This window comes from Anomalospiza imberbis, chromosome 4, assembly GCF_031753505.1.
Source record: "Anomalospiza imberbis isolate Cuckoo-Finch-1a 21T00152 chromosome 4, ASM3175350v1, whole genome shotgun sequence".
Taxonomy (NCBI): domain Eukaryota; kingdom Metazoa; phylum Chordata; class Aves; order Passeriformes; family Viduidae; genus Anomalospiza; species Anomalospiza imberbis.
In genome coordinates this window covers 64,469,915-64,495,765 of record NC_089684.1, presented here as the reverse complement: position 1 = coordinate 64,495,765, position 25,851 = coordinate 64,469,915, and the positions used below count along the sequence as shown (strand labels likewise).

The 25,851-nt window shown below is 36.2% G+C and overlaps 1 protein-coding gene across 2 annotated transcripts in view; it reads left to right on the top strand.

Annotated features, from left to right (window-relative positions):
- ARAP2 (ArfGAP with RhoGAP domain, ankyrin repeat and PH domain 2) overlaps positions 1–25,634 on the top strand; it is a 110,069-nt gene extending 84,435 nt beyond the window's left edge. Inside the window, exons 25-32 of one of the 2 annotated variants that reach the window (XM_068188843.1) lie at positions 173–290; positions 4,748–4,876; positions 10,507–10,646; positions 15,209–15,291; positions 16,670–16,705; positions 17,200–17,263; positions 21,777–21,908; positions 25,251–25,634. In XM_068188843.1, coding sequence (XP_068044944.1) covers positions 173–290; positions 4,748–4,876; positions 10,507–10,646; positions 15,209–15,291; positions 16,670–16,705; positions 17,200–17,263; positions 21,777–21,908; positions 25,251–25,601 — 1,053 coding nt within the window. In that variant the 3' untranslated portion in view covers positions 25,602–25,634. Of the gene's footprint in view, positions 1–172; positions 291–4,747; positions 4,877–10,506; positions 10,647–12,587; positions 12,747–15,208; positions 15,292–16,669; positions 16,706–17,199; positions 17,264–21,776; positions 21,909–25,250 lie in introns of those variants that run through there. The other variant, XM_068188844.1, reaches the window with a different exon arrangement.
- The last annotated feature ends 217 nt before the right edge of the window (positions 25,635–25,851 follow it).

The following is a 25,851-nucleotide window of genomic DNA, read 5'->3' as shown; positions in this document are numbered from 1 at the left end:
TGCTGGAATCTGAAGGATATTTTATGGGCTTCCAGCTCATATATTTACTATCTTCTTCTTTTTTTCTTTTTTTTTTTCCCCTTAGGGCAATTGCAGGGAGGAAGACTTTGAAAAACTGTATCAGAAATCAGTAGTTGAAATGTACTATAAACTGACTCAATTTGTATTACAGGTATCACCTTTGATGGAAGCAGAGGAATTAACTAATGATGTTTTAGGAATCAAAAACATTATTCCCAGCAAAGATGATATCTGGGCTGCTTTTGAAGTGCTTGAAAATGGAGAATTAGGTTAGTGACACTTAAATGTATGTGTGTCAATCACGTTTTGTTATTTTAATTTTTCAATATTTAATATCATCAAAAAGCTTAGTTAAAAATTTCATGAAAAAAGAAATTGTCTTCATGTCAATAGTTGTTGTGGCAACTCAACTGCATGATTTCTTTCTTCACTTTGGCAGAAATGATGTGATGAATTGTTTTAAACTACTTATAAATTAAGGGCTGAGAAGGTGTTCTTTATGTCACATTGCTTTGCAGTTCCTTAATCATCAGCTATAGAAAAGTAGGTCTTCCCAGTAAGTCTTAGAGGAAAACCCTATTTTCATAAGAATGTCGGGACTTGATTTTATAAGCAATAGTGCTTTCCAAAAAATAAATCAAGAAAACACATCATGCTTAGGAGAAAGGATCTTTTCTATTTTGCTCATTCAGATATTTAATGTACGTAGGTACAAAAAGGAGGCATAAAGTGTCTATATCTTTACACACTTTAAAGCGTGTTTTGGGGAAGTGGCATTATGGTGTATCTAGCAGAATCTTGAAAAAATTGTTTGAAATATGGTTTTGCTCCCCCCAAAAGCAAATGTCACATGGCCACAATATTCATGGATGGTGAAGAGGCTTTAACATTGGGAATACTTTATACATGCTGGAATGTGTTTAAAATGATGGAGAATTTTATTGTTAGAGATTACTAAAATAACATAAAGTAGTAGGGTTTTTTTTTAATTAAAACATATTTTGATGAATATTCCCTAAGGTAATCTTAGGGAATTTTTGAAGAATATATGGGGAGAGAAATATGCAACATCTGCTTGCATTTCCTAGTAAGTTGTTGCTCTTAACTATTTTCATGTTACAGAGGAAGACAGTGAATCTGTTTATTTCTGTAGTGAAGATACCTGTTTTCAAGTCAAGAAAAAAAAAGTGGACAAAATAAGATTACTGAATATTGTTTGAATATTTTTTATTAGTTTTGTTGTACTTGATTTTCACATGCATTTTACTAATATTGCTTATGTACTCAGTCTAAGCCTAGCAGTATAAAAAACTAGGATAGAAGTGTTTTCTCCCTTTCAACTGAAAATAAATTATCATGAGCCCTCTTCACATCTTACAGTCTGCTGGTGATGCTGTATAGAGATGTAATACAGAATTCATTTCCAGATTCATAAATGTGGGTTAAAACTGAAGAAGAATGCTAGCATCTCTTATCTTTAGAAGAGTCCTGATAATTCCTACAAGTGCAGTACAGTTCATATTTCTTTAGACTGAATAATGGAAAAAAAAATTTAATTTTATTTTCTTAAACTTGATATATGACACTTACAGGAACATGAAAACTAAACTAGATATGGCCAAGAGAACATAAAAGTAAATAAACAGATAGACCCCACAACATTATCTTCAGGTATTTAGGTACAAAAACTAATGTTTTAGTGGGGTATGAAAATGTTGTCTGAACTAATGACTGTGGAAGACAAACAAAATTAAGCTAAGAGTGAGACACTAGAGGCCCTACATAACACAGTAAATATGGGCAGGACATTAGAGTGTATCCTACTGAAAGAAGAGTTTCCAACACAAAGTGAAATGGCACACCAGTGTTCTACATCCAGAACAACGAACCAAAAAGCAAACTAAATTGAGTCGTAATTCATCACGTGACTCCTGTCAGTAGTGATCGTGTTGATGAAATTTGTTCTTCATGGATCCCTTTCTGGAAGAATCAGTGCATCAGAACAAGTGAATTACTGTTTCAAAATAAAAATAATGTTATAGTAAAGAGACACTCAGGTAGACTCCTATGGCTGAACGTAACAGATCTGCAGAGGGCAGGAGCACAGAGAAATTAGTTCTAGAAAATATTTGGTCCAAATGTGACACTGAAGAACTAAAAGACTACTCGAGTCTTTGCTCCTGCAAGTTGATTCTACTAATGTCATTTGACAAACAGCATGAGGCATTTACAAATCAGTTGAGATAGTGACACATAACGACAGAGAAAAAGTTTGTATATTTGTTTCAAATGTACATCAGTAATCACAGTGTCTTCCTGATAAAAATTATTTTCTGCATTTTTCCTCGTGCGATCTGCTACCTGTCCAGTGCATGGTAGTGTTCTACTTGTTACACTCAACCCTGAACTTTTTTACTTTTTAAGTTTTTATTTTACTTTTTAATATGTACTGTAAGGAAAACAACCCCAGAGAAAGCAAGAAAATTAGAATAATATTTTATAGAAAGTAATTTTCTACTAATAGTTACTGTTGTTTAAGGTGAAAATGACTGGTTTCGAATATTTACTAGCATATGATGACCTAAGTGAAAAAAAGGGTAATTGAATGTATGTGTTGACTGCTTGCTGTTCAAAATACTAGAATTGCAATATTAAAAAATCAGCTAAATTATTTGAATATACAAAAGTTGCAATAATTGATGATTTTATCAAGCCTAATGCAAAATATTTAATACCATATGCTTTTACAAAATAGGGTGTATATAACTTTTTTTATAATATGTGATTGATGGATAGTTTGTAAATGAGGTGTGTTACCAGTAAAATATCTAATGGTTTTCAGCATGATGAGGTTTTCAGCATGATGATTTATGTACCATGTAATCCATGATGACAGATGGTCTTAAATGTAACTATAAATAAAAGTAGGTGTTTACTGTGGGAGTGCTGGTGTTCTAGGAAGATGTGGTGATTTGCCAGTCTATTGCCTTTGATTTGTAAAGTTCTTCTCCTTAAAGCGGATTTTCTCTTTTGTACAAAGGCATCAAGTGTTCAAGCTTTATCACATCAGAGTCTAAAATTTCCCAAAAAATCAGAAGTTTGACCATTTAAAATAAAAGGGCCGGAAGAAGTAGTGTTAATATAGGGGTTGAGCTGCTATTTACAGAATGCTGTTCTTGTTAGGCTGCTTTGGTGTCATGTCTGAATAATGAAATCTTTATATGGGTGGTATCACATCTCTACAGGTTGTGTAGGTATTTTTGCATCCCAAAATAGCAGTGGTTTTTTCTGTCATGTAAGTGGGTTATTTGTGGCTGCTGCTTTCTGAGGCTCTAGTGTTCAGGTGTTCTAGAAAATACGTTCTGCTAGACTGTAGTGCTGGAGAATCCCAAAGCAGCTGTTGACATTTCATATTCATCTACCATAGCAGGAGTGAAAAATGAGATTATGGCTGCATACTTTGCCCTTCAGTACTCAAGGGACATGGCTAGACTGTATGACCCAACATGACAGTGTCACAGAAGTGTGACTTTTCAGGAGCCATACCCAGCTCTTCTCAAGACCTGACCCACATAAATTGGTATGCAAATGGGAACACAGATATATTTTATCTTTCTTTGGAGATAAAATGACATTTGAACCCACAAAGCCATTGTTAAGGCTTTTGTGGGTTCATGAATTGCAGCAGGTGCTTGCTGCTGAGCAGGTGAAAGCCTTCAGGGATGTGAATGTGTATTCCCCCACTCACATCAGTGTTGCATCAGGTTGTGCTGTTCATGTGACACTCAGATTTCTGCTGAATCTGGTAATGCAAGTTGTAGGGACAATTTGCAGGATCTTTTCTGCCTTCATTTGATAGGTGAACTGGGGTTTGTATGGAGTACTGGCTGGGCATTCTTACCACTGCAGTTTTTCAATTCTGGGCTAGGTCTCAGAGTTTCTCTTCTAGGATGGATGATGCCTATCAAAAAATGTGTGTTTGAGCATCTGAAGTTTTGCAGTGCACACATACAGTCTAGTCATGCCTTCAGTGGTAGTTAAATCTTGCTGCATTTCCTGTACAAGATTGAAATACACAGGTGCAAGTTTGGATATTCCCTAGCCACTGCAACAGGGAGAAGATCTAGTAAGACCACATGTTTTTCCCCTCTAGTAAAAAGAATCTAATGAAACTAGATCTAACTAATGTTTTAGTCTGCTTTGATCAATAACAGACAGTATAATCCATACCAGTTGGAGGCTTTTTTTTTTCACTGTGATCTCTCCAAATTCTTTGGTTCTTTGAATGCAGAGAATTGGTAGCCTTGATGTTTCATTTTCATACCAAGCATAGGCCAATAAGCACAGTACAGCTGAAGGTCTCAGTTCTGTTTGATCATATTTAGGCATGCCCTGTAATAGGTCCTAACTTCTGTATTTAGTTTGAAAGCAGTGCTTTAGTGTCTTTACATTTAAAAATTTAACATTACAAAAGAGTCATTGAACATTTGACTACTGCTTGTTTAGTTTTATATTCATTACCTCTGCAAACACTGCCAGCAAAGGTATTGTCAGTGAAGTGCCTAATTGTCTTATTTTGAAAGCAGTATTTTTCTTCTATAGTTCAAAGTCAACGAGACCTTGTTGTGTATAGTCAAATGTAACTTGTGAGGGCCTCCAATATTGTTGGGTTTTTCTTTTATTTTATTTCTAGTTTTTTGTGTTTTGTTTCTTTGGCATTTTTCAGAACGTCCTCTGCATTATACAGAGAATGTACTAGAACAAGTTCTTCACTGGAGTTCACTACCAGAGCCTGGCACTGCATACCTAATAATAAAGAGATTTCTAACAGCAGACATGGTGAATCTCTACAGTGGTATGTAATTTTTTTTATTTAGTTATTTTACATGGAAATATGAGGATGACAATTGTTTTCAGTGGAGCAAAGTGTCCCAGAACAACTGAATTACTGCTACTTCATAAAAGTTACAGATTTACAGAGGGTTGTGGTGACTCCATATGGAAACACAGAGATTATGAATGTTTGTTTCTACAAACTATAAGCTCTCCCATTGAAATATAAAAGTGTACAGAAATTCTGCAGTTAGTTCACACTTTGTCAACTTCTGCTGTGAAGCTTGGAACTGCTCTTATCTAGGACATATCACTGGAATATATTTATATAACTATGGTATACTAATAGAAATTTCTATTATCTAATCTGTTGCCTCCAAACTGCAGAGCTAATTCCACAGAATATTCTGAGTTAGAAGGAACCCAGAGGGATCATCAAAGTCCAACTCCTCACCTTACACAGGACAGCCCCAGGAATAACACCTGTGCCTGAGAGCATTGTCCAAATGCTTCTTGAACTCTCAGGCTGGTGCTGTGACCACTTCTCTGGGGAGCCTTTCCCAGTGCCCAACCACCCTCTGAGGGAAGCTGTCCTGATATCCAACCTAAACTTCCCTTCTAGAACTTCAGACCATTCTGTTATCCTGACACTGGTCACCACAGAGAAGAGATCAGTGTCTGCCCTTCTGCTTCCCCTCTCAAGGAAGGGAAATTTTGACTGCAGTGAGGTCTTCCCTCAGTCTCCTCCAGGCTGAACAGACCAAGTGCCCTCAGCCGTTCCTTATATTTGAGGGCTTCCCCTCAAGGCCCTTCACTATCTTTGTTGCCCTCCTTTGGACACTCCCTAATAGCTTTATAGCCTTCTTATATTGTGGTTCCCAAAACTGCCCTCAGCACTCAAGGTGAGGCTACCCCAATGCAGAGCACTACCCTCCCTTGGCCAGCTGATGATGCTGTGCCTGATGCACCCCAGGACAGGGTTGGCCCACCTGGCTGCTGACTCGCATTCAATTTTCTGTTGACCAGGGCCCCCAGGTCCCTTTCTGTGGCACTGCTTTCCAACATCTCATTCCTCAGTCTGTCAAGAGGCATCCAGGGTTGCCCCATACTAGCTGACATACTCATTTGAATGACATACTCAAGCAACTGAATAATTTGGAGAGTATGTGGCCTTTAAAAGGGAGCTGACACTTAAAATACAGATCAAGTGTAGAGTGAAAATATACAGTTTACGCATTGCCCCAGTCTTTTTTTTTTTTCCACATAATACCTGGCTTTGAGTTCCCTGTGTAATATGTATTATCTGCTTTGTGAGAAGTGGAAGTTTAGGAGTTCAAAAATTATATCCTGTTTTCAAGCAGTTGAAATCCTGTGTGCTATCACTGTATAATGTGTGATGGTAACAATGATGCCTGGTTTAATTTTCATCTTATTTTATCTAATGACTCATTCAAATATTTCTATCTTTTCCTCTCTTTCTCATACATGGAAATGTTAATCTTTCCATTCTATATATCTCATCTTTATTTCAAGAAGTAAAATTTATGCTGTTATGCTTATTCTTCTGAAAGTAATGGCCTTCTTCCACCATGCTTTATGCCTGTAAAAGCATATTTCACAAATGGGAATGAACCCGAACAAGTGTGCTGTTCATGACTTTTTGGTTGGGTTTCACCGTCAATAAATGTGTAATAGCAGATCGTGAATGGAGGGAAATGGCCTACTTCATTGATGTATGAACTCACATCACCCCACTAGGTATGTGTTGAGATCAGAAGAGGGAATGGGTCATAAGGATTGTGTGAATCACTGGTCTAAGAAACACATAAAGATTAGGCTAGTGTCAATTTACAAAATGTAGTAAAGGAGAGATCTGCTGCTATTTGCACTCCTTCCTGTCTCCTAGATTTTACATCCATTTGTTCCCCCAGCTTATTAGAGTAATTGTTTGCATCAATTCCATTCAGTTTGCTCTTAGTGTAGGCACACTGTCTTTTGACTGTTTACATTTATTGATGTTTTTTATGTTTGTTTTAAAATAATTAAAACCTTATCAAATAAATTATGTTGGTTTTCTCAGTGGTTTGAAAAGGAAAATTTCTGCCATAATGCAGACTTACAGTGTTGATGTCTGGAAACTCCACGTGGCAGAGTAATCTTGTGAATCCATCACTGCATGGAATGTCAGAATGAGAAAATATACTGAACAAAGTTATTGGGGAAGGGATGTTCCCAGTGTTTAGGGTACAAGGCACTTACAGTTATGGTGGGGCTCTCCATCTCAAAGTGCACAAGAAATAACTGCTAGCTTGAAGGAAGAGGGGGAGACCTCAATCTTTTCTGTCTCTTTCACTCCATATGTAGATAACTCCTTTTTACTGAATAATTGGGCTGAGGCCAGATGTCCAACCACTATGATTTGGAGTATGTTTTTTAAGAGTGGATTCAGCCCATACAAATGGGCAACTGGGTGGATGGATGTCCTCCTTCTTTGCAGTAAAATTAATAGAACTGTGGTCATTTAATGTTTATAATTTAATTGCATGAATATTCCTTGCTTCCCTGATTTATGTAATAATCTTAAAAAACTAATTATTATATTCCAGACTTTTTTTTTCCCTGTTAATGTTACTTGAGAGCTTTTCATTCTCAGCACTTTTCTCCTTTTTCTTCCCAAGTCTGTAATCTTTGAAATAATGTTGGTTCAATAGTGAGCCTAAGGAACAGATCTTTCAGCCTCATTTCATTTTGGCAACGTATCACAGTCTTCTCTGTTAGTGCAACTTTTCCCACGTTCCTTATACATAGTACATTCTTAATTTTGATACTTATTCTCATCTTGTCCATTTTAAACTATTTTCTCATATTCTGCAACTGAGATGAGCTCAGTTATTCAGAGCAGGGTGCTAATAACACCAAGGTGGTGGGTTCAATGGCCGTGTGGGGCATTGACCCAAGAGTTGGATTCTGTGATCCTGGTGGGTCCCCTCCAACTTAAACTCTTCTGTGATTCTATGATCCAAACCTTACACTGAGGTCTAGATGTATATTTTCTCTTGTATGGAAACCAACTTTCCTTTTCAAGTAAAAAATAGTTAGTTTGTTTGTATTAATGTGTTTCAGCAACTTTGTGGTGAGTTTTCTGCTTTATTACAGCTTTTAGTTGGTAGTTCCTGACAATTTATTCCATAGCTTTTCATGCTTGTTGTAGGAGCACTCTTCAAGTACTGCTCAGTAGGCCAAGGTGTGCACTGTATTTTGATATAAGAGATACTCAGGACAGCTTAATTCTATTTCAAGACCTATTTTCTTCTCCTTACCAAAAAACTTCTCATATTAAAGTTTTATTTGTTAGAAAACCAGATATTATTTATTTGTTAAATTTACTATAAATTCTGTGTATATAGGTCCTTGAAATTTTTCCAGTACAGTGTTGTATAATTTGAGTGGTAAGTATTGATTTCTGAGAACAGGGGCTATTATTCAGAGATAGTCTTTAAAATGCAAGCTTCTAAACCATAGGTGGGATCGATCCTCCATGGATTCAGTGTACCTACTTCCGAGCTGCAAAGTTCTAGCAAGTTTAGCATAGTTTGTAAATTTCATGTCTGAAAAACACATTCTCATTAGGACACATCCCTATTGTCTTAGGTTTATTTAATGAAATGCTGACTTCTATAGTATATGGAATATCATCAGTTTAGAGAATTATATTTTCCTTCTTCAGGCTATTCTAATATCTTTGTAAATATCAAGTGTTTGACAGATTTGCTGCCATAGGAGTGCTGTGAAGTTTAGAATTATTTTTTCTTATGTTGTGAGCTGTGTGCAGAAATGTGAAATCTTCCAGCTTGGTACAGATGTGGATGTATCCTGCTACTCTCATTAAGTACTCTTCTACATTTTCTATAGTGAAAAAAAAAAGAAAAAGATAAAAAAGAGCTTATGATTGTGTGGATAAGGACTCATGTTCTATTCTGAATATGAAATAAATATTCTTATTGGCAAAGAGACAATACATCAGTTTTTTTTAAATGTGCATGTATATTTGCACTTATAACTGAGGACTTCTAAGTAATTTCTGATTTTAATTATTGAAATGTACTGATTCTGGATTTAGATTCTTATTTTTTGATATTTTATCATGTACTGCTTCTTAAGAATAGATTTGATATCAGATGTTCAAAGTCTAAGTGGAATTTTAATGAAAAAAGCCAATTGAGTAATTGGGTAAGGATGAGATTTTCAATACATATTACACCCCTTTTACATCACAGTTCTTTTTCTTATCTTGAAAGTAATATAGTACAAAAGCTAATGGTATCACTCTGTGACTCCTAAACAAGTTGGTTCAGTATTTCCTAAATAAATGAATGACTTACAGGAGGTGCCTACACTTAACTAAAAGTAATAGGTGGTGAAAGCCAACATATGGCATAAATTGTAGGCATATAGTTTTTGGGGGTAAAGGAATTATTAATTTGCTAATCTGACTCCCTCTTCAAGGTGAAGTGGTATTGAGTGGAATAGAGGAGGAAGCTATATCTGCCTGCCTGCTCTCTTCTCATGTCTGCAGTCTGCTTCCAGCACTGTTTACCTCAGGGAGAGAATACTTCAGAATTCTGCTGAATTCTGTGTTCTGTCATAAAGACCGTAGGAATTATTGTCTTTTCCTTTGTTTTTCCTCATTTTAACTATTCAAGTGCCTTTTTAGTTTGAGTTTCAGTTTATATGCATGAGTCATAGCAGCATGGCAATGACTGTAATTATTGTCCAGAAGTTTTTTGCTGGGGAAGGGTAGTTACTGGGAAGAGCTGACAAAGTAGTGAAAAAGTATACAGATATTGAGCAGAATAGGAAACCTGAAAATACCTAGAAGTGGTGGTGCAGTAGTTTATGTGTACTAGTAATACTTCTTTGCATTGTTTTATTTAGGATTTTAAATTGCTGAGAATGCACTGAAAAATCTGATCTTTTAACACTGAAAGCCTTTGATAACTCTGGTATTTTTCTTTTTAAATAAAAACTTTCTCAGGACAAAGTTAATTGCTTTATATATAAAGCTAGCTGCAAAGTTTCTGTTTGGGTTTGTGTGGGAGGTGGTATTTTGTTTGAGTTTTTTATTAATTTTACCAAATACATGCGAGTTTGTGTGTATTTTAACACAAACAAAAAAATCCAGACAGACTCATGACAAAATCTGATCTTTATTGAAATGTTTTGCCTCTCAAGCACAGGGATTAAAAGTATCCATGTCATACTCTTAGTTTGAACTACACATTATATGCTGAAAACATTCTTTGAATTAAAATTTGTTGGTAGATTCTTTGCATGTTATCATACAAGTGAAACAGAGAAGACTTTTTTCCCACCAGTAATTAAAATAATAATGGCGTGTATACTTAAGAATGCCTTCCTTATGGATATAGAATACATTAATATGCAATATGTATTGAAATGTAATATATAGTGTATATATATGTGTATATTTATGTAATATAATTAATATCATTATTTTTATATATATATAGCGTAATACCAAATAAATTTTGCCAATGTAATTTTAGTTTTTTGTTATGCAGTAATACTTAAAAACTAGGAGCTTCCGCTGTTGTAAAATCTTCTAACAAAATGCTTTTTTTTTCTTGGTAGAGAAAAATGAGAAAGGTAGCGTGAAAGCAGGCAATCTGAAGTACAAGGAAGAGCCATCAAAACTACTGTCTGGAAACAAATTTCAAGACCGTTATTTTGTGTTACGGGAAGGAAACTTGCTTCTGTATAAGGATATGAAGGTACAACAGACAAACTCTCCAACAAACTTTGAATTAAGCTTTATTTTCTGTTTGAAAAAGAAAAGATCAACAAACAGATCAACATTTCTCATATTAAATGTCAACTTCTAGAATCTGGGGTTGACATATAAGATTTTTGTCTTGCTGTTTCACAGGTGTGAGTAGAAGTTTGTGTGTGTTTGTCATTTAGCTATTGCAGTTATGCATGACTATAAGCTTTAAAAATTAAAAATAGAACAATGGGTGTTTTGTGCTGACATTAAATTATTTGAAAACCTGCTGTAGAAAGCTGCAGCAAAAGTAATATGGAAATTAAATGAGTGTGTGCCATTTTTTTCTTGGTATTTCACAAAAAGCCCTTAAAAATTCAAACAGCAGGGTTCTTATACATAAACCTCTCATGATAGAAGAGATTCTAGGAAATAGTAACTCTCAATACACTAGGAAAATATTTCCCTGCTTCCCAATAACATTTTTCAGACATATTCTCAGTCCTCTGAAAGCTAGTATGGATAATTAGGTTACGTATACCTCAGAATTCCATAGAAGTGAATTTAGTAATGATTAATAGCAGGAAGGGTTCAGTTTTAAATATTTCATGGCAGTTTTCTTAAAACAGTGGGTTGAAGTGCATGCAGCTTGTATTTAAGTATAAAGCCAAATAATATTAATAAAGACCTATGTTTTAGTTCCAATATTTTCTGGTTTAAAAAAAAAATGAAAGTTTCAAGTGCTTTTATTTTTTGCTGACTGCTAGTTTTTTTCCCATCCAAAAAATTTAGATGTATATTGCTGACCGTCCTAAAGTACTTTTTTTAAGACATATCCCTTGCTCACGTAAACTAATGCACTCTGTCTTCTTGTGAAGCTGTGGATACAATCTTAATTAGAATGACCCCAGAATGTCACAAATTATGTCTTATAATTTAGTGCTAAAACTCAAAGTGGCACATATGTGAGAATAAATTAATCTGCCCACAAAACCTTAATTAGTATCTTGGAAAGAACTTATGACAGGATTGTTTTACCACTTTATAATCTACTTTTTTAAGCCATTCTAATTTATAAAAAATTGAATTCCCCAACTCAGGAGTCTCTTTGAACACTTTCTTGTAAATTACTTTATTTTTTTTAATGCAAATGGCAATAGTATTCTGATCAAATAGTGTATGAGTTTGTTATAGTTTTTTTGAGAGATATTAATCTACCATGAATAATCTTGGTTTAATTTTAGTCATATTTAGAAAAGAATAGTAAGAAAGCTTGACATTGCAGATGGAAAATTGTAGTTAATAAGGCCACATGTACTAATTAATTTATAAATTCTCATTAATAGCAAATTAACTTTGTATATGCAGGTGGAGATACATTCTGTTCAGTGTTTCTCTTGTTCAAGAGCAATTATCAAAAACATTGAAAGATTCCATGAATACTGTATGCTAAATTACTATATTGTACTAATTGACTGAAATAATTTACCCCTTTAATGTTCTGTTGCTAAGAGATAAGCTCACAGACAAAGAAATGGCTCCCTTAGGGTGCATTATTGTAAGAAGTGTGCAGTTGTTTAACTTAATATGTTCTGCAGGGGCATTTTTTCATCCCGGCAGTACCCTTTTTTTGAGCAGGAAGTTACACAAGAATACCAGCCATAAAACTGTTGTGTGTTTTGTTGTTTTCTTAAGTTCCCTTAAGTGTCTCTTTTTTCCCACACTGGAGTGTTAGAAATTAAAAGCTGCAGATTGGGAAATTGAAAATCCAGGGACAGTAAACACTAAGGAGTTGCTTTGTGTACTGGGATTATAAGATCTGTTGTTTGGTGCAGTTTTTTCTAAATTGAAAGCTAAAACACTTGACCTAAAAGTACTAAAGGAATGCTTTTGTGTTGCGTCAAATATTAGTTTTTCTCTGTAATATTGTGCATCTATTGTTTCCTTTCAGCATTTCATCTTTCAGTAACATTCAGTTCTCATACCTGTGGGTCTATGTCTTCAGTAGATTGACTAAAGGTAGTTTGTTCAAGAAGGAGCAGGCAAGGAACCTCAGGAAATCCTTGTCCAGCTTCCTGTGCAGAGCAGGGATAGCAGCTTAAATCAGGACGTGTTGTGCATGGCTTTGATCAGTTAAAGTCTTCAAAAACCCTGAGGACAGATAGCACAACCTTTCTGGGCAGCCTGCTGCAGTACCTGACTGTCCTCATGGGGGAAAGTTTGTCTGTCCTTAGATGTAGTCTTCTCACAATATAAAAAGCCTCATTTGGTCTGCTTTGTAACTTTCCTGTAGGCGCTGGGGGCTGCTGTTAGGTCAGTCTCTCCTCCCAGGGCATGTGCTCCAGCCCCCAGATGGCTTGGTGGGCCCCTGCTGAACCCTCTTCAGATGACTGATTCTCTTTTTTTTTTTTTTGTCTCAAGGGCCCAAAAGATGCAGTCACACAAGTAATAAGGAAAGGAGGAGCATCACTCTCCTCCACTTACTCACAGTGCTTCTGCTAGGAAAATGACACCACCTTTGCTGTTACGATACTCTGCTGGTTTATGCCCAGCTTGGCACCAACCAGCATGCTCTGGTCTTTGTCAGCAGAACTGCCTCCACTGTGTCACTGAAGAGATTTTTCCCTTCACCTTTGCGGGAGTTTGTATATATCATTGTTAAATTTAATGAGATTCCTGTTGTGCCATTTTGTTGTCCTGTATAGGTTCCTCTGAAAGTCACAATACTGGTGTTCTCCAGAAACCAGGTGGATTCCTTCTGTCTCACTGGGCTGCCCTTTCTGCAGATACAAGGAAGAACAAAGCCCTGCCTTCCCTATCCCCTGTCCCATAAAAGTCAGAATATGTTTTCCAGACACTTCTGTGGGTGTTTGAAGACATAATTTGCTTTTTTTTCGTCCTGATTTAGCGGCCCAAGTGGCCTAATGGATGAAGCACTGTCTAAACCAGGGATTGTGGGTTTGAGTCAGTCAGCACAGCTTCACCAAGGACAAGTCCTGCCTGACCAACTTAGTGGCCTTCTATGATGAATTGACTATGTCAGTGGACAAGGGAAGAGTTGCAGCTGCCATTTATCTGAAATTCTGTAAAGCCTTTGACACGGTCCCTCACATATTCTTTTCTCTAAATTGGAGAGGGATGGAATTGATGGAGTAGACTGTTAGTTGGATAAGAAAGTGATTGGATGGTCACATCCAGAGAGTAGCAGTCAATGGCTCAGAGTCCTGATGGATATCAGTGATATGTGGTGTTCTTCAGAGGTCCTTTCTGGGATTAGTGCTACTTAATATATTCCTTAGTGACACAGAAAGGGGGATTGAGTGCATCTTCAGCAAATTTGCAGAGACACCAAGCTGGGGGTGTGGTTGATACACCTGGGGGACAGGATGCCATCCAGAAGGGCCTGGGCAAGAATGAAAAGTAAGTCCATGGGAATCTAAGCAGGTTTATCATGATCAAGTGCAAGGTGTTGCACCTTTTTTTGGGTCAACTCATGGTATCAACGCAGGCTGGGGGATGAACAGATCCAGAGCAGTCCTGCCAAGGAGGATTTGGTAGTGCTGTGGGTGAGAGGCTGGATATGACCCAGCCATGGGCACTCACAGCCCAGAGAGCCAAACGTGTCCTGGGCTGCAGCCAGAGCCCCGTGGGCAGTAGGGGAGGGAGGGGATTTTGTCCCTCTTCTCTGCTCTGCTCTGCTCTGGAGCAACCCCACCTGCAGTGCTGCAGCCAGCTTTGGAGTCCCAGCACAGGAAGGACACAGACCTGTTGGAGCAAGTCCAAGGAAGGCTACCAGGTTGATTAGAGGGGTGGAGCACCTTGTCTATGAAGGAAGGCTGAGAGAACTGTGTTTGTTCAGCCTGGCAAAGAGACCTACTTGTGGCCTTCCAGTACCTGAAAGGAGCCTAGAAGAAAGATGGAGAGGGATGTTTTAGAAGAGTGTAATGCTGCAGAACAATACGGAATGCCTTCAAACTGAGAGAACATTTAGATTGGGTATTAGGAAAAATTCTTTACTGTGAGGGTGGTGAGACACTGGAACAGGTTACCCAGAAAAGCTGGGGATGCCCTGTCACTGGAGGTGTTCAAGATCTGGCTAGATGGGTCTCTGAAAAGCCTGGTCTAGTGAAAGATGTTCCTGTTCATGGGAGAAGGGTTGGAACTAGATAGTTTTTCAAGTCCCTTACAACCCCCAAAGTCCCAAACCATTCTCTGATCTGAAGAAAATTGTCACCATTCCATAGAAGAGATTATTTAACAGAGGGCAATCCCATTTCCCATCTTCCTTTCTTTTGAAGAGTTTGTGTTCATATACAGTGCCACATCTTCACTATTCTAATTGTGTTATAGTTTTGTGATTTCATGTGACCCTTAAGTTCTTAATCAGTCTGCTTCTGGTAATAGTGACTGGTACACTTTGTAAATAACAAAGAAAGAGACAAAATATTTTAATGATCTGCTAGAAAAGAGGAGTGCACTCCATGAAAGAAAGTGAACTGTGAAATCAGTCATGTGGCATTTTCTCTTTGGCACATTCCTGATACAATAATAAGAATCTTACTTTATTTGCAGACTAGCAAACCTGAAAAAGTGTTGCCTGTCAATTCTCTGAAGCTTTATCTTGGAGTGAAAAAGAAAATGAAGCCACCAACAAAGTAAGAACAGAAAAGAAAATAAACACTGTGTAAAAAGTATTGCAGTATCATCAATAAAGGGTAGCATAGAACATTGTGGAACAAGGAAAAGTCAAGAAGCCTATAGTAGTATGCTGAATTAAATTATCCCCTGTAACATTATTTGTTCTGTTCCTATATTTGTTTTCATGTTCCATGTTAACTAATCTGTGCTAGTAAATTACTTTATTGATTGGCTCTTTGTAATCTAAAGTGCATTTGTTATCTCTTGTGGGTATGGTCGCTCCTGGCTCACTTTGTTTTGTGGTATATGTCCTGCATGTCATTGGTGGACATACTTTCCTTGCACCAAGTAAAAAGAGAGAAGAGAAGACCAGTTAGTCATGGCCCTTACTGGCAGTTCCTGTTGTTCAGCAGAAGATTTTCCTTTTTCAGGATCTTTGTTATTTTGATGTTTCTGCTCGCTGAAGACTACAGTGCCCTTTACAAACATCAGTGACTATCTCTCAGGAAAAGAGCAGTGAAAAATGACACCTGTTTTTCTCAGATGTTTCCAGTTCTTGTTTGGTCAAAGCTTTGTGATACTGAGACAATGCACATAGGATCTTATCCCAGAGGGAGTCTAGGTTGGCTGTAGCCTTTAAACAGATCTGCTTGAACTTTTCCTTTACAGTTGGCAAATCAAAACACCCCAAAAAGGTCTGTGAATTTCAAAGCTTAGCCATGTTAAAGAAAATGTTGGTGGCTTTTTTGCATGCTTTTTTTTTAACCTATGTGCAGAATGAGTAGGTGATTAGTCCAAAATAGGAGTAAAAACATTATGTAAATGTGTCATTGCAGGTTTGTTTTTACCTTGAGGTTTATTTTTAGTCTACTTTCAAAAGAAGAGCTTACCAAGTCTCTTCTGGATCTCCAGAAGTGTCTGTTTGTCTCACCTCAGAGGCTTAATTGTGCACCCACTCCCTTTTCATTTGTCTAGTAATTATTAAATCCTTATAAAATCATATATGATTCCTTTTGTTTATAGTACAGTCATAGCTCTTTTCTCTCTGTGACTTCCACACTACAGTGGACTCTTTACCGGGCAGTTTTATTTGCAGCACCTTTTAGAAAGCACAACCACAGCAAAAATGAGGAAAGTAGTCAGCTGTCATCTGCAGTGTTTGCTATAACCATTTGTCTAGAACAGAAAGTTCATTAACTGTGAATCAATTCTAAGAAAATGAGCAAAATCCATCCTCAAACCCACAACTTTATTCTGGATTTGCAGTACACATTTAGACTTTGTAAATTAATTTTTTTTCAAATTAAGAGAGGACTATATAAAGGTAATTAATCTCTGCAGTTTGAGGAATATGTCCCTGTTTATTGAACTAATTTTTGAAAATCTTTCTTTCAGCTGGGGACTTGCAGTATTTTCTGAAAAACACCAGTGGTAGGTAAACATGAAATGTTTACACCAATGCATGCTTGGTGTAACTTCACTAATATTTTTTAAAATATTCAATTGCAAAATAAGAGCGTTTGAAAACTAATGGGCAATAATTTGCTTTCATGTTGAATTTTATCTTTGTTTTTTTAAGTAAAGAAACATTCTTAGTTGATATGTTTGGTTCATCTTTTGGGTTTAGGTGTCTGGCTTCCTTCTGTGACCAGAGAGCAAACGATAATCATAAAGTTAGAATGATAGATTTTAATCCTATGCACATGCTTAAAATGAAGCACAGGCATTGTCTTCAAAGTAGGTAAAGTGATAATTTGAAGTATTTATATATGCCTATTTTTTCTGGGTGTTAATAATACGTATAGATAGCATGAATGAATTTAAGCACTATTTGATGTAGTTTAGAAGCCTATTCTTTAATATGTTTAACTGTAACAGGAGTCTCCATTGTTTTTCATATTAATTATGTTAATTATGTGTTCTAGGTATATATGTTGTGATGGACAAGACGTGCAGATGGAATGGATGATCAGCATTTTTATGGCACAGGTACTAATCTGATCAGAAAATGTAATTTATTCTGCTGTTATGAAAATCCCATTAAATACATATGTGTTATATATAAGGTTAAGTGCCAAAGTTTCTGGAATACTTCATGCAATAAAAATGCCAAAAGATGTGTCTTCGTCCATGAAGACTATGAGTGCTCTGAGATTGATTACAAACACTAATTGTGGCATCGTCTCCCCATCCCACCCTGCTGTGTTGTAGAGAAGCTTGGTAAAGAAGGACAATTATTTCCTTTGCAGAAAGCTCTTTTGGGGGAAATTTTGGCCATTGACCTAAAGGGTGTGTCTGTGTGCAAAGCCGAGTGCTATTTCTCTGCTCACTAGTTTGGATGCTGCTAAAGTAGTCCTGAAAGAAGGGTGTAATGTTTAAAAGCATAGTGGTGTGAACTAGACCAATTGAAGAGCTGTGCCAATATGGCTTTATTTCTCTGGTATCCAGGTTTGTTTAGTTAACACTGAAAATTCATTGTGTTGGGTAGGCTTTATCCTAAATTAAGTACTCTTCTGCTTGCTGTGAGATTGTAAGGAGGGTATATGTTTGAGTGGCATACAACACATCCTTGGAAATGGAGTTTAATGTTTGCATTGGAGAAGTGGAAGTAAGCGAGGTGGGAAGAATTTTGCCTGACAGGAGACTGGAACATAGTTTAAGGTTTCAACAGGATTTTGTATCTGTGTCAGATTTTTCTTTTTCCCATGATGTTCGAGGAGCTTTGCAGGATATCACTGTGAATAAACATTGCTAGATTTATGATTACCTAGGAGCTTTGTGTTGCATAAAGTAGGTTGAGCAGAAGACTGTTGAAATACAGACTTAGTGACTTTCTAAAACAGAATCTGACTTTCATAGATAGTAGTGTTAGAAGTATAATGCGTGCCTTGAAAGTAAGACTTCCAAATTCTTGTCTTATTCAGCTCCCTTAGCTGAAATGACAGTTGTTCCTATGGAAACAGCTGGCATACATCTCATGGGCATAACATGAGCAGTGTCACAACAAATAGGCTCAGAGGTTATTGATATAGGAAACTTAGAAGTAACTCATGCAAGCTTGGTAACTGTTGAAGCCGTTTTGACATAAAATCACAATGAAGGTCAGTCTTAGGATTCTGCTCAGGCAGATGTAAAATACTCCTTTGACAACAGAGATAAAAAACTGGGAGCCATTGCTCAATGTCCAGGATAATTTTTCCTAACAGAAAAAAATGTTTAAATGATTTCATGTACATTAAAAAAATTCCTATGAATTCATACTATTATTTTTAAGACATTATTCCAATGAATGAACAGTGCAATGAATTAGCAGTAGTACATTGAAAGGGTTTTTTGGTTTGGCTTGATTTTTTTGTGGAAATTGTTGATTTTATTTTTTTTTTAACCAGTGTTCTGGACATCAGTAAAGTTGTCAGTCGATAGACTACATGAGAAATGATGTGCTAATGATGCGATTTAGTGTGTTGTTCTTACTGCAATCTACTACTTCGTTACAGAGAAAATCTCCTTAAGAATGCAATGCCTCATATTGGTAAAGCTTGCTGTAAGATTTCTAAAAAGTCTTGTACCTTACAGCAGCAGACAATTTTACCAAATTATCCCATTTCTAAACCAGAAAACTGTAAATGTCAACTGAGATTATTTCTAGTTAAAATTTTCAAGTTGAGACCATCTTTAGGGAAGTCAGCTTGGTTTTTTACTGTATATGTTGTCATTGTATTTGAACACATATGTTAGAGAGACTGCAGGCAGCACATCTTTGTGAGTGGAATAACTTAGACTGGAAATCAAAACATACTGTAAAATTGGTTTTGAAGTCTTAATACAGTGAAATTTAATGATCTTGTGCAATTAAGAGGGACATAAGCCAATATTACTGTGCTCCTCAGTGCTTGAGCAGACTAAAGTTTTATTAGTAATTAATATCAGTAAGATAGTATTACTATTACTGTTTTTTTCCTGTTGTCTGATAGTGTTTATTCCTGTAGTATAAATAGTGCAGAGCATATAAATAGCAAAGTGTAAGTACTGCTGTAATCTAGTGGCAAGAGTACTTTGATACAGGCAATCAAGTTAATGCAGAGATTATTAATCTTCCATTTCAAGCTGGTACATACTAAGTGTTTGAAGTAGGACCAAGGTTTCTTTCAGTTCTATGCAAAACCATCCTGAAAAGCATGCTTCTTGAATTCTATAATAGTTCTTTACAAAATCTCTTTAAGAGCATGCATAGCATACAGTTGGAAGTAATTAATTGGTATGAAGATGGACAATAGTTTTCTTCCAGGTTCTTTGCCTTTGATCAGCTGGAGGCACATTATACTACCATGAGGTGCAGCTGAACAGAGGGGTCAAAACTATGAATAAATACATTTTTTCTATGGCCTAATACATTACTAGTATTTCTGATATACTTTCTCAGAGTTCTATTCTAAGAAATGTTACAGGCACAAAAGAGAAATCAGGCTGTTTAGCTGACAGGGATGGTTTCCTTAGGCTTGCTGGGAACTAAGGCAGACAGTTTTCTTCAGAAGCTGATTAATGTTTCTCCATCACTTTCTGAGTTGTATTTGTTTTTTGTATCTTGATCCACAATAAAATGATTTTGGTTGGCAAGAGTTGCTGTTTCAGATAATAATTTCTCATTTCATTGGAAGAAAATGTTCTTAACTGAGATAACTCTTCTCTTCACTGGAGAGAACTTGTATCACAGACTTTTGCATCATTTTTGTCATACCATGTGTGAGAATTTTTTACTTCATGAAGATAGGAGGCTATAAAATACTTTTTCTAAATTTGGAACCAAGGCTTTCAATCTCTTGTCAGCCATCATGAGTCAATAATCACTGATTCTGATGGGTTTTAATGGTAATGCTCTTTTTACTTGCAGACCATGTGCAAGTATGATCATAGCCCCACAACTGTTTTTTTAAATACAGTCTTTTAAATACAGTCTTCAAGAGACTTGCTTCATGGATTTGCAGTCTTGGCTTGCCGGTTTCCTTCAAAGTTGTGCTGATTTAGCTGTAGGCCTTGAACATTCTCTTTGATTCACAGACTCTCATGCTGATGATTTTTCAGTAAAATAGTCTTCAAATACCTTGTCCTCAAATCTGTCTTTCTGGTTTTAATTAGCATTACCTGAGGACTGTGAGCTCATGTGCTCAAATTTGAAATGCTCAGTAAGTAATTTATGGTTTTTTACTTCCCTTCTCTTCCCAGTCTTGTTTTTCACTCAGAGTGAAACTTCACATTTTTCCCCAAAACTGACCTATTTCAGTCGAGCTAAAGCAAAGACTACTGTTTAAACCAGATCTGCATATTTGTAGATTGTGTTTTGGATAACGAAGTTGTTATCATAGGTTAAGCAATTATTTTATCTAGATTATTAACATAAATTTTCACAGCGTTGCAGAATCAATTAGTTTGGAAAGGACCTTTGAGATCATTGAGTCGAAGCTATTGACCTAACAGCACCTTGTCAACCAGACCATGGCACTGAGTGACATACGTAGTCTTTTCTTGAGCACCTTCAGGCGTGGTGACTGGTGACATTCCAATGTCTAGTCACCCTTTTTGGGAAGAAACTCTTCCTGATATCCAACCTAAGCCTCCCCTCCTGCAGTTTAGGATTATTTCTTCTCATCCTGTCGCTGGCTGCCTGGGAGAAGAAGTCCATCCCCACCTGGCTTACAACCTCCTTTCAGGCAATTGTAGGGACCAGTCAGTTCCCCCTGAGCCTCCTTTTCTCCAGGCTGAAAGCCCCAGCTCCCTCAGCTGCTCCCCGTAAGCCTTGTGCTCCACACCCTTCCCCTGCTCCGCTGCCCTCCTCTGGACACGCTCCAGCCCCTCCAAGTCTTTCTTGCAGTGAGGGGCCCAGATCTGGACACAGGGTTTGAGGCGTTGCCTCGCCAGTGTTGGGTGCCGGCGGTACCATTGTCCTGGTCCTGCTGGCCACACTGTTGCTGACACAGGCCAGGATGCCATTGGCCTTCTTGGCCACCTGGGCACACACTGGCTCATGTTCAGCAGCTGTGGACCAAGTGTTGTACCCTGCACTTTGGTCTTGAAACTCAACAAGAAACACATTTTGAAACGCTTGCACATTGAGGTAGTTTTATCTTAGTTCAGAAACTTTTGTTGGGACTCCTGAAAGCATGCTTCTGTGGAATTTTGAAATTGTAAAACAAGTCAGTATGTATGTCGTGTTTGATGATATTTTCGATTTTTCGGGGATACTGAGAATCATATTAAGGAAGGAAAAGTGTTTGATACATGAGAATAATTTAGAGACATCTTGGTTCTTTTCACTCAATATTGTGCAGCACTTATGAAATATTAACATAATTTTAAGCATCTTAGTGTTTTTCCCTTTCTCCCTCAAGAGGAGGGCATGGTATTGTGCAGTGTATAGCTTTTTCCAAGGGAGTTTTACATACCAAAGAATTTTGTATATTTGTGAAATTGTACATGGAAAATAAGGAATAATTTTGTTCTTCAGCATGCAGATATATGGCCACCTGCTGGGAAAGCAAGAAAACAGTCCATAACTAAAAGTCCAAAGATCAGAGGCTTACCACTAATTCCCATTCATCAGGAGAAGAACACTTGTAAAATCAGAGGGAATACAGAGGTAAGTGGGGCTTTAACTTGTAGAACTTTTAACAACAATGCTGTAATAAGTAGTCCAGTAATAATGAACTCCCTAGAGCTGGATAAATATAAAATGCAGATGCTCTTATTATCAATGCCCCTTCCAATATTTTGTCATTAAAGGAACATTTAGGACAATTTAATGTAAAAAAGCTATTGCAGTCTCAAGTTGCATAACCTCTCTGCCTGTTCAGTAAATAATAATGACTTTTATTTGTGCTTGTTTTTGGTTTTTTTTTTTGGCGGGGGGGGGGGGGGGTTTGGTTTTTTTTTTTTTTTTTTTTTTTTTTTTTTTTTTTTTTGAGTAGAGATTGTTCTTTAGGAGTAAATAAGACTTTTAGCTGGAAATATTATGCACATTATTACAGTATGGGTTTTATTTTTAATGAGATCCTTGAAAACTGTCCTGCATGCATATCTTACAATATTTTTTCTTCTCTAAAATAACTGCACAGTTTTAGTTATCTGCTCTATGAATATAATGGAAAAGCTCAGATGGAACTAATGTTGATACATTTAAGTTGTACTATTATTTGTCCCAAAGAAGAAGGAGAGGCTTTAGTTACAACTCTTTGAATAGACTGAGCTTTGTCACTACATTATGTGCACTAGTGATGTATCTGAACCTTATCATATTAGCTTGAGATTACTTTCTGGTATTCACATAGAGATAGTGATGCCTGTGGAGAGAACTTACTTGCCTCAACTCTAGCTGAGGTGAAGCAATGGAGGCACTGTTCTACTTGGGAATAGTAGTAGTAACGAACCTGACTGCAGCAGTGAATAAGTGTTGGAGCAACAGCTTGGTCCTTTGACTGCAATGTCCTTTGCACCTTTTAGAACATTTTGAAAGGAGGAGTTAATATGGGATGTGTTATCCCCACTAACAGAGATAGTGGTTCAGGTACAGAGTGGTAAAGTTGACTTTTTCCACAGTAAGCCAAAAGCAAAATGCAGGCGTAATGCTTTATATAAAAGACAGCTCCATCTTGTGTTACACTTGCAGAAATAATTTCTGCTCTGCCTAACTACAAGAGTATAAAACAATGTGAATATACATATTTTGTAATTTGTTTACAAACTTTTGTATTTTGTTTAATTTGTCCTTTTTGACCTTCTCTCAAAAAGTATTTTTGCAATTTTTAATAATTTCTTTCTGATGCTTGTATTTTCAAACTTCTTTGATGAAAGTAAGTCATAGTTCTTGTCAGTCAAAAAACTTCATAACCCTTAGGTGTCTCTCTTACCTGTTCTTTATGTAAGTGCACTTGAAACCTCTAGTGCATTCTTTGAGATGGCTACAAATTCAGACATTCTAGGATTAAAGTTTTATTGGATTTTGAGCTTCATATTTAAAAATCCTTAATGCCTTATACTACTGTATGTATCTTTTTTTTTTTTTTTGTGGATAATTTGCTTTACTAGGGAGGACTCTTAATGTTTTGTACGCTGCAACTTTGAGGAGGTCTGCATTGAAACATAAAATCAGAAATCCACAGTCTTCATTATTTATGCCATGACTAAATCTAAAGAATTTGTATGGAAAAGGTATTTGCATACTTTAGGAAGGTTAGCACAAAAATACATAATGAAAAATAAAAACTAATGCTTTTTTAACATGGAAAGCTAAATCTGGAATGAACAGTAAAATAGTAGTAGAAAGTATGTATATGATATGTTTTATTAAGAAGAAATATTATACAGCAGTGGAGTCAGTTTAAAAAAATGAACCATTGGGAGACCATGCCTTCAGTCTTTCAATGGATTTGAGTACTCTTCCAACATGCAAGAATATCTCAGTTTTAAAGCATTAGAAAGTAATACCAGGAACAAGCATTTTCTGAAATATGCTGGTTTATGGAAAATGGAGATCTATTTACTGATCAATGAGTAAACTTGTAGTAGAAATGTCATCAATTTATACAGGCAGGAATAGAGACTGAAAGTTTTCCAAAGTTTTTTCCAAGAAAAAAGTGAGATATTTGTGAGAGAAAATGACTGGGGTGAAAAAAACCCAAACCACTATGAGCTCAAAAATACCCAGAAACTGAATTTAATATTAATATTTTTTGCTAAAATATCTATTTTGAATGTCTGGTTTTTCCTCATTGTTGGAAGCAGTTTTATTGTGTGTTAGTAAGATAAATGTATAACACCAAAGGTTTGGGAGACTCAGTAACTAAGATAACAAATAGAACCAAGACATTTTGGTTATTTCTACTCCTCTTGTTGAACATGTGGACAGTGCATTTGAAATATGCATGTTTCTCATACAGAATCATTTAATTGAAATAGAAATATATTGCTGTATTTCTGCAGGAGGAAAAACCTTTTCTTTCAAGCACTATCAAATACACTGACTTATAATAGGTCATACAAGAAAGGCCCAAACCATTCTATAATTCTGTGTATCTAAACTAGCTCCTCCCTAATGTGTGAGTGGTTTTTAATGTTTGTTTTAACATATAGGAGGTATTAAGATTCCAAGGAACAAATTGCTCATATGCTGTGGATGAATAACTACATAAAAAATGCAGTAGAACTGAACAAGTTCCACACAGGAAATACGAAAAGACTCAAAGTCTCCCTCAGCTTTATCAGCCTTCTGTTTGTCAAGAAAGATGACACACATGAGAAAAGTATTCCAGGACCTAATTTTCCTCTAGAACTACCAGGGTTTTCCACAAAAGGAATGTTCTACCTACTGCTGCACCACCAGGATACAATAATGCAAATTTAGATGCTGCATCTGGTTTACCTTTAATTTTCTACAGCTTAAGAACCTGAAAACAGACCACCAATATGCAAATTGAAAAAGAAGCCAGTCTTTATAACATATCAGTTAGTATTTAACAGCTGCTCAAAAAGTTGATGTGATTGTTTAAAATTATCTCTCGTGTATTCATGTTGCTCAGTCATTATATTATCAAAACTGCAGTATACAGTTGTATTAATTCCACCAAACATTTCTAGGTCTTTAAGAGTATATGGATCTGCTCTAAAATGCTAAAATTTAGTCTACTGTGGTAGAATGAAAAATCAAATTGTAATTATATGAAAATAAATCTTCATTTCTTCATTGGCATGGTGCATGATTTATGTAAATTTCAGAAGTACCACTGAGAATTTGCTCACTGAAAATGCTTACTAAATGATAATATGACAATTGTGGTAATTTAAAACTGACTTTGCTGTCTCAGGTGTTGAGTAAAATTAATTTTTTTTCTTTAAAACTTATGTGAAACTAATGAGCAAAAATTGCAATCCAAACATTTTTTAATATGGTGTGAATGACCTTTTTTCTCTTTGCTAGTTTGGTAAGAATATAGAACTACAAGGTGGAAAATCAAGATTTGGTGAACGTCATGATAATGAACTTCTGGAAGAAAGAAAAAACTTGAAAGAAAAAGCATCTATTGTGGCACAATGTTTGGAAAGAAAGGAGGAGAAAGGGCGAAATCATGTAAAAACTCATCAAAACTTGATTTCTGAGGATGATGCAGGCTCAGGGATGACTGAATTACACCAAATACCACATAAGACACTGAAGAAAAATAAAAACAAATTTAACAAAACTACTTTGGAACTAGATAGTAAATTGCCATCAAATGTGATTCAGGAACTAAATACTGTGCTGCAGAAGAGCAGAGCACTTCATGAATCCTCCAGCTGATTTCCTGAACCTGAAGTGTAATACTTATATATATATGTTCCGTGTTATATATGTGTATATATATATATTTGTGTGTGTATTTTCTGTTCAAAAGTAGTCTGTTTTGATGTGTCTAGTTTGTACAGTGCAGAGGAAATAAGAAAATATAATTTGTTTATACGCAGCCATTGATTTTGTATGTGTGTATGCCCAATGTTATAATTTAAGACTGAACTGGGAGAACTGATTATGTGAAACTCCTGAAGTTTAG